The sequence below is a fragment of the Lachnellula hyalina genome (genome assembly GCF_007821495.1).
Source record: "Lachnellula hyalina strain CBS 185.66 chromosome Unknown contig00071, whole genome shotgun sequence".
NCBI classification, from domain to species: Eukaryota; Fungi; Ascomycota; class Leotiomycetes; order Helotiales; family Lachnaceae; genus Lachnellula; species Lachnellula hyalina.
The window spans coordinates 1-9,814 of NW_022157185.1; the positions used below are offsets into that span (position 1 = coordinate 1).

The following is a 9,814-nucleotide window of genomic DNA, read 5'->3' on the forward strand; positions in this document are numbered from 1 at the left end:
GAGCCGTTTCCACTACTTCCCCCCGAACCACTCCCACTGCTCCCTCCAGAGCCATTTCCACCCCATCCACCTGACCCATTTCCACTGCTTCCTCCTGAACCATTTCCTGAACCCGCTGAGCCATTTCCATCACTATCACCTGAGCCATTTTCGATTCCCCCGCTTCCATTAGGAATGTTATCACCGGGGTCGCCTCCTCCATCTCCACTATCTCCACCATTTCCCCCATCCCCGTACGAGCCTCCACCACCACCTGGGCCATAGCTTCCACCACCGTTCCCGGCGACGACGGGATTTCTTCTGACAGTCGCATGTCCATCTATGTATCTGCTTTCATGATGGTGTGTTGGTACATCCCGCTTTAGAGAACCTCCCAAGGGATTTAAGCTGCTCTCAATTCCAAGAGCTGAATCGGTGGTTGGCAGTGTTCCATGTTCTGCCAAAGTTTTACAGACTTTTGCAAGCAACGGACTCTTTTGGTTTTCATTCAGAGTCTCGCAAGCATGCACCACTGCGCTAACTGCAGCGGCGCCACTTGTTATCGAGGCAGTGGAATCAGAATCGGAGGAGAATCCTCTCTAAAGATTGTTAGTCAAAAAGAAGAACAGTTCCAAATGCTAGACTTACAGAAACTGGAGACCCAGCGACAACAGAGAGGAAGGCCAATGGAAGAAGTGGTGCGAAATGCATCTTGACGGTGAGGAAAGTAGCTGCTGAACACTCGAGGAAGAAACAACTCTCGAGAGACTTTAAGTAGGTGTTTCTGGGGGTTTTAATGATCTTGAAGCTGCCTCCCAACCATTCCACTGCCGAGGAGTTCGGCCATGAGCGAGGTGTACAACGCCCGGATGTTACTTGCCAGACACAGATTTTGTGATCCAGTATGTGAGATACCGTCGATTTGGGGTTAACTTTGTGTGACCAAATCGTTCTGCTGGTTCTTTGTGCTGCACCGAGTCAAGACAAAACTTCTTCATACCTTCTTTCTTTGGTCTGGTATCCGTTTTGTTCAACCGCAAGTACTATAAATCCCGATGCTAGTCAAGTAACGCCAGATTCTCTAGATATTTGTGCTCCGTTCAAGAACGCCGTCGATTCTAGATTCAGAAACTTCGAGGCACAACAAAACTTCAAGCTAACCTTAGGGAGACATTCAGCATCGCCTGACGCGCCATGAACAGACAAATGATACCATTGCCGCCATTGACTTGTGTATCTTTCGTAGAGTGTGCTCGCCGACAGGACTTCATCCGTTACCAAGTTTAAACCTCGGTGATGTTTGTCAAACAGCTGAATTCCAAATATCTTTAGCCACGCAAAGAAAAACATGCGTGGTCATCATTACAACCAAATCGGGGACGGGCTATGGCACCAGGAGGCAACAAAGGAACAGTATTACAGGAATACAGAGAGGGAAATATATCCACATGTCCCAAAGGAAGACCTTGGAGGTACTATGTGCACCCAGTCTGTACTAATGGAGGTATTTACCCCGACTATATGAATATCAAGGAAGTGGCGGCTGAAGTTCGATGCTACCGACACTTTTGAAGATCGAAGCAGTCGCCGACTCACCTTCCTCAACGAGTCCCAGCTTTATTCACGATCGCGGAACATGCGACGGCATAGGGCGAAACACCTACTACGAACATCGTCGGAGTATCAACTTTATCTCTAGAAAAAGCCCTAGGGATAGGAGATTTCAGCTTTGTTCGAGCAAACAAGATGTTGGACCAAATGATCCAGAAGCAGCTTGATTTCTTCCCACTGAACAGCAATGAAAGTCGGGCTTTTTCCACTTCTCCTCTCCACAAGTTACCTCGAATAAGTCACCTCTCTCCGATCCGTCCAAACTGTTGCAAACTGCGATTGAAATCAAGTAGTGACGATGAGATCAGCTGTACATAATTCACCTGACACCAGAGTTGTGCAGCTGCTATTGAATATAAATACACGTTCCTCCAGACTGAAGCTCTCTATGATTTATGGGAGCGAATAGCGTATCAAGTTGAAGACGGGATAAGTTCGAGCAAAGCCGTGCTTGATATTTCGATCCACGAAGAAAGAGCCTAAAGGGTATGATGTCTCCAGTATCTTGTTTTCCGCAAGCTCATATCCAATTCGTTGATGAAGATAATGCTGTCATATATGTAAGTGTTGTCATTGTCCCGTCTTGGTAAAAGCATAGGATGATTCGCGATAAAGATGAACTTTAAACCACCTGCAAGCCAAATAGACCTCAGTAAAATTGCTTCCACAGCATGGATACGCCACCAGTCAAGCTCACGAGTCGGACTGCCACAACAAGCCTGGGTCTAAGAGCTAGAAGCAATGTGTATTTTATGTCTAGCAGCCCTCAGATCTTTGCCGTACTACAGCTTCAGCACAAAATTCACTACTGCCAGGTGTTTCCTATCCTCTATAAAATAAGACCTGACGCCCAATCTTCTAAGCTCACGGAAAATGCTCCACCAATTTGGCACCTGGCTGATGTGGCCTTTCTGCAGCAATGCGGACTTTTGAAATCGCTATCTGCTACAGTCAAGCGAAGAAGCATTGCACCAGTAATCTTACTGAATGGAAATAGAAGCGTAAGAGCACCCTCCGGCATTCGATGATCATGATGGAAATGCTGTTATAAATTCCCGCTATTCGATCTTTCCGACGAAACTGATTGTCAGCCGCTAACCAAAGTCACCTAATTCGGCGAACTTCAAAAACAGCATCTCTTCCTTCGCATCTATAATTAATTCGCGGATCTGCTAGAGCGTAAAAGTACTTTTTGATTGGTAATCTTTCTCTACTTCTTTAGATTCTAGTTTGCCGTCCTCTCTATCTCTCAGATTCTCTCTATTAATACACACTTCTTGCTTGCATTCCTATCATTTTCAATTTCATCTTCCTCCTTAGATTCCTTACTATTATTTTTCTATGACTTTATGCTTATAAGAGCCTTACACTATCTCTAGTGTAAAGGTGCTGACATGGAGTATATCGCATCCCCAAGAATTGGCGGTTTTATCGTAATATTCACGTAGGCATAATAGGGAATGGTCACAAAAGATATTTCGAAGAAAAGGTATGTGAATTGGTTACTGCTAGAATGCCTCCGACTGGAAGGTCTTATATAGAGGCAGGTCCGTAATATGTGCTGACTAATCCTCCCCATTACACTAGCTTTTGCTAAGTGCTAAGGATTTCTATATCCCTTTTTAAAATTTTAAGTTTTTTTATCTTTACTTGCTTAGTCTTTAGACTGCAACTTTCTAGTCGCTAGCGTTCCCCCATCCTTTTCTTGCTCTGTTCCATTTCCCCGCGAGCTTTTTGCCTTCTTCACTTGTATGCGCCTCCTTAACTTGTGGTTAAAGCTTATTGAGAAGCTTATGGATAAGTTTCCGGATTGCGGGGTCAAGCCTTCCTCATCTTCAAAGTGCTGTACTAGTAGCGAGGCGAGGATTTGCTCTTCATGTCTATTGAAAACATGAACGTGCTCTAAATCCACGGAAGAAGTGAATGCGTCGAGATTTAGAATCCTTGTAACAATATACATTGTGATAATAAAATTCGAAAGTAATCACTTCAAGTTAAATAGGGACTTCACACCCTAGCATTAGAAGTGGATCTATCTATAACTCCACATATGCTGAAGCACCTAATCGCATAATATAATAGCCTTGGTCAAAATGGGTGTATAAAGGTTCCTCTGAATTTATAGTCAAAATCGGATTCAAGGTATGAAAGCCTAATCGGCAAATAAATCGTGACCAGAGTGGGTCATCTGGTTAAAAAGTAATGTTCTGATTTGCATATAAAGGTACTGAAAGCTGGAGCCGTATTGCTGTACCCATGTGGCTTTCTACACAACTGTCAACTACTAGTAGGCTACGAACCCGCAAACTTGGCTGAGTTCCAACACTCAAGAGTCTCTAGTGCAAAGCGGCAGAGAGTAAATTTAGACATGAAGCAATGGAAGACGAGATGTATAACATTCAATAGGCAGGTGACGTTGCTTGCCTAGGAGTGTCAAATCTGCATAACTTGTCTATCACAGACATATAAAACACCGTATATTTCCAGTGAGGGGTTTTCGCGCCTTTCGATAAGCCTCTACACTTATTACCCCGCGTGCCCAGATCTAGAAGCCAGTTGTGAGAGTGACTGCAGCTCGAATCGCATGATCAAGCTCAGACTTGAGCTCGAGTCAGGGGACTTCATCGAATCATGTGATTGATGATTGATGGGAAGCAGACCTCCACTACCATGCGGCTCTTACAATGAGTTTTTGCGGGGATTACCTTAAAAATGTCTGGGGCTCACCAGCTGCTACGCTATCGAGGTGCTGACCACGGGCTTGAGGCGTGAGGAATGTGGCAGGCGATTTTGAGTTTTGAAATATTCTCCGAATAGCGATCAAATCAAATTTTAAACCCCGTTTCTCCCTGTTTGTAAGATTGCTATCATCAAAATCCTCAAAAAGGGATAAGAATCCTTCCCCTATCTCTTCTGAATACTGTCTCCACTTCCCCAGGAAATTGCTGGGATGCTCCAACCACTTAGAGTTGCTAAGGAGACTGCAGCTTTGATATATAATTGCAGTGTAACGCAACTGGGCACAAATGTTCGAATTATAAAAAATCTGGAGATTGTACCAAGGTAATTGATTTCCAAAACAAGGTGATGTTTGGATCCGTATATCAGACATAGAGGAAGCATGCGGGGTGCTGTAAATAACTGCGAGGCTCTGGTTAGTAGATCAAGGTAAGAGCTAGATGCCTTGTACACTAGCAATTCATACTTGGATATAGGCTGTTGACACTCAGAATCCAAGGCCCTGGGTGGCTTTCACATGCAACTGTACGCTAGGATTCTAATCTAAAGTGATTGGGGTTGGTCGACGGGTGTATGGTGGGGTGAAGAAGTTGTAGCTGTTCGTTTCAGTTGAAGCGTCAAATTGAAATGCCTTATTGGCTCTACTGCAATTCATTTAACACCGCCAGCATCATGGTTGTAAGATGTAATTTGAGTTCGGTAGATTGTTCTTGTGTTACACACCAAGTCATCATTGGGGATACTAGATTGGCTAAACTCCGAATTTGGGTCGTTGTCAGACGAAGTCATCGCTGACTTCATGGGCGTGCAGCCAATCGAAAGTGTAATGAGAGCCTCATCTTGCGAAATAGAAGGCTGCGGATACACTTCGCGCTGTCGATGTGGAAGGTAAGAAGCAACGGATGCAAGAATAAATATTGGGACACTACATATGCATATGACTATATCATGAGGGCTTAATTCTTTGTTTGATCTATGGAAGCAAGCGATCGACCAATCTGATTCGATACAAGACCGTGTTGGGACGGGAAAGTCGTGGCGGACGATCTTCAAACCTAGTCGCGAAATAAACATAATTGAGACCTGACATCGTAGTGAAAAAGATTACTCTTTCTGATCTAAATTGATGTGGAAGTTAAGCCAATACAGCCATCGTATTTGCAGGTAAGATTTAAACAGTAACATCCAGTGCCCATTGTGTATCGAGATCAGGGACACGGCATTCGTGACTGGCTGATATGCGGAGTATGTCGTACGTCGTGCTGCGGAGAGCAACGGCCAGGTTCCAAGTCCTTCTTAGATCTGATTCCCCGGCTCGATAATGCAGGATTGGGCTGCTGAAATTCTTCGCTGGTACGAAGTACAGATATAAAGCAGGTTTAACCTCAGATCTTTGGGACTAGACCGTATGGCAAGATACGAGTTATCTGCATGTATTTGTTGACGCAGTTTGGTTTCTTGCGCCGCCCTGTCAAAGTGGTGTTATTTCTTACCTGTATATTGGGATTCGGTTTGCGAATCAAAGTTCCAAAGGTAGAGAAGCTAGGAAAGAATATCAGGTTTTCTGCAAAAGTCAAACCTTCAGGGGTTAGTTTGCATTGGGGATCTGGGGTGCTTGCGCCTAGAGATCCCCCTCCGTGCAGGTCGCAGTGGGCCGAAAATATCTTCTGTCTGACCTGGCCCGGATACATCAAACCTCAGAATCTACCAAAGTATTTCTCTCCAGATCGTGGAATTGAGATTGGTTCGAGGTCTTGGTTTGAGACATTAAGTCCAATTCATCGCTGTTGTGGTGCTCCTGCCAGCGACAAGAACGGCAGGAAATGCAACCTTAACCGCTTCGTGGCTCCTGGCCACGCTTTTCAAAAGCAATGTCTTGTTGTCAATGAAGAGCCAAGATATTCTAACATTCGTCTGTCTGTCATCATTCTGGAACCCCCCTGAGTCCTGTTGACTTCGATCGATTCCTATTCCCGCGAGCGTTGTAGCCACTTGCCCAAGCCTAATGTCCCGCCCCGCCACTATCAAGGTGTCCCATTTGTACCAATGGATACCAGGCTTTGAGTACCCCCAAATGAATGGCTCCCACGATTGAGTCCAAGATTGTACATCATCCATGCATGCTGTAGTGCTCTCGGTCCATTGACAACTTATATTGTTGGCTGACGTCTGTCCAGGACGGCCAAGGAAGCTTTCTGCTGTATAGTACAAGTTCGGGAGTTACCCGAGGTGTGGTGTCACAGCTTTCCACTCGCATGCTGAGGAACACCGGGCAGTCGTTTTGTTAAGTCTATTTGTGTGGCTAAGATGCCTTCCAGATGCCATCCACCACTGAACAATGATTTGCTTCGAGCATGGCCGGCTCGTATGTCTGTCAAACCAAATACCCAACCGCATAATTCCCCAGATCTCCCTGGCCATCAAAACCCTTGTCTAGTCAACCCCACGAGATCATCCCTCAGCATATGCTGCGACCCTCCCTATTATCTTCCGTGTCCAGGATGCCTGCTGCTTGGCCCCTGCTTGTAGCCTATTGTGGACTTAGTCGAGACTCCTCGATTTTCTCTATTGCACCTGCTGAGCATGTTAGTCAGGACTCTGCTCTTTTCGTTGTTATCTCATCCCAACCTTTATTGTCCCGTCTGTTCCTTCTCTCGCCCCCGTTCTGCTCAATTAAGGACCCTGCGAGGTGCTCGTTGCAACAGGTGTTCGACATGCAGACAATCCTAAGCCCGCATAAGACCTGCGACAAACACAATATTGACCCAAAAGCCTCACTATCTCGTGTTCCATATAATCGCTTCTTCTGTGCCGGTATCAATCACAAATCCTACTCCACATCCTAATGGTCCTAGAGTGGCAGGGCATGACTTGCAGGGGATCGGAAAGAGGAGGGCTAAAACCTTCATTTTCCCCAGATCCCCAGTCGCTTTCAGACTTTTTCGTTCCTCCTTTGACATCGGATGTGGGTTGCGGATGGACTGTTCTTGGGGTTCATGGATATTTTGTGGACGGATGCTGCCGACTCATCGAAGATTCTCCCCCTCGATTTTCTCCAGCGAACATCCAGACGATATCAAAAACCTCAACATCGCCTAAAGAAGATTCACTGTCGCAGGTCACCGCTTTCCAGAAAAGTCTCTAGCGCTCGCACTGGCGAGACCTCTAAATATAAAACTTTACAACTCCGTCTGTCATAAGCAACCTCGTCTCTCACAAACCACCTTAACTCGGCTCCACATACCAGCCTTCAACATCAACATCCTCATTTCCAAAACTGGCTCCTTCAGGAATATCTCTGAGAAGAGTCCAGGTTCCTATCCTCATCCACACCCACACGGTATATATAAACTCTGCCGTATTCACACGCGCACTGCTTCCAGTCAAAATGCGTGTCAGTGATGTGACCGAACGTCATCTTGCCTACTTCAACATGCTTGAGCGAATTGCATCTTCTTTCTCTCTCGTTGGAATCTGCTTCATTCTAGTCACGTACTGCACGTCAACGGCCTTCCACAAGCCCATCAACAGACTTGTCGTCTTCGCCTCCATCGGGAATACCTTCACCAATATCGCAACCTTGATTTCGAGAGAGGCGTTAGTCCATAGCGATGGTCATCTGTGCCAGTTACAGGGATTCCTGATTCAAATGTAATTTGCTATCGATCGTGCCTATTTGAGCTCGTACTGACATTTGTCCTCAGGTTCATGCCAGCTGATGCATACTGGACGTTCGCGATGGCATGCAATGTCTATCTCACCTTCTACCACCACTTCGGTGCCTACCAGCTTCGCCGATTGGAAAAGTGGTACTTCCTCTTCTGCTATGGCATTCCTCTGATCCCAGCTGCTGTTTACCTTGTAGTCCGCACTGAAGAAAATGGCCGCATGTACGGCAATGCCACGCTTTGGTGTTGGGTTGCCACTAAGTGGGACAAATTTCGTATTGCTCTGTTCTATGCACCAGTCTGGTAAATCAACCTTTCCGCTTCTACTTACTTGTGCTTTGATATTGATGAACTCCAGGGCGGTCATCATTTTAACGATATGCATATATCTCCGTGCTGGGAGGGACATCTGGATCAAGAGACAAGAACTGCGCAACTTCCCCACCACCGATCCCCCACAACAAACTCAGCCATCACCTCTTATCCCGGATGATCACCCTACTTTCACCGGAAAGGGTATCCGGCAAATCACCCAGATCTCTGTCAATTATGAGAATGCTAGCCCTACCGACGACCCTGTTTCTCACCTCAACCAGCCTACCACCGAAATGCGATATCCGGTAATAAAAGCCGAGAACACAGTCACTGTTGGTGTTTCCGGTGCAAATCGGAGCAGTCCCAATCCCAGCCGCTGGTCTTCCATCGAAAAGCACGATGATAGTATTATCTCAGCGACCTCGACCGTTCCCATTTCGGTTCCACAACCTGCAAATGCACCATCACGAAATCATACCTCGAATGAATCCAACACCGCGATCTGGTCCTACACTAAGGTTTCCATGCTTTTCTTTATCGCCATGATGGTCACCTGGATCCCCTCATCTGCCAACCGTGTCTACTCAACCATCCACCCCAACGAAATTTCACTCCCGCTCGAATATGCCTCTGCGCTCGTCCTCCCACTACAAGGCTTCTGGAACTGCATCATCTACGCGACGACTAGTTTACAGCCTTGCAGGGAGTTCTGGGCTGCTTTCTGCGGCTGCCGCTGCTTTGGCACCAGCAATGTCGCTCGCTTTGTAGTCGACAATGATCGCGAACACCACGGCGCCGAAAGGCGTAAATCGAGCCGTCGTTCCATCAGCAAGTCTTTACTAATTGATACCTACGAGACGGAACTCCAGGCTCGAAAAAATGATTCAAACTCTTTCTGATCCGCTGTTACAATCACATGTGGTATGGGTCTTGGGGTGTCAATTCGGTTCAAAATCTCGTATGGTACGGTCAAGTCGGGGTAGAGGTGATATGGTAAAGGATTTAGCAAGGCGTTTTAGCAGGAGCCGGTGCTCCGTCACATCTTTTGATGATTTACGACTTGGGTTTTTACCTCAAATGTGTGATGTCAATACCCCTTGTTTTTACTGAAGTTATAGTTTCTTTTCATTTGGCTTGAAAAATGGAAAATAGGATGGAGCAGATGGAGGTTTGGCTGTAATGATTAATGCTTAATGGCATTGAAAGAGACAAAAGGCTCGATCGCGAGGTTACGAACGAAATAATGTATACTGAGCTAGCTTAGTGCTTGGCTATACTATAATTCAAAAAAATGATGAAAGATCGGAATTATTTGAGATCACCATCTCGGTCATTGTTTCGGAAGTAATGCCAGTGTCGTCTATCTGCTGCGTTGCCTGTAATCAATAAGGTGTTGTCTCGAATCGCCTGTCAAACAATCGAGCCGGGCGGTTGGATTTGAAAAGGGGCATGATTTGAAACCGATGGTTCCAAAAACCCTCACGATATCACAATTGATGATG

General features: G+C 45.9%; 1 protein-coding gene across 1 annotated transcript; it reads left to right on the top strand.

Annotated features, from left to right (window-relative positions):
- Positions 1–7,717: 7,717 nt before the first annotated feature.
- crlA_1 (Cyclic AMP receptor-like protein A) lies at positions 7,718–9,211 on the top strand (the record flags this gene model as incomplete). The annotated part of the gene is made up of 3 exons (XM_031150934.1): positions 7,718–7,980; positions 8,034–8,300; positions 8,356–9,211. 3 exons carry the CDS (start codon positions 7,718–7,720, stop codon positions 9,209–9,211), a joined length of 1,386 nt encoding a protein of 461 aa, XP_031005150.1.
- Positions 9,212–9,814: the final 603 nt, after the last annotated feature.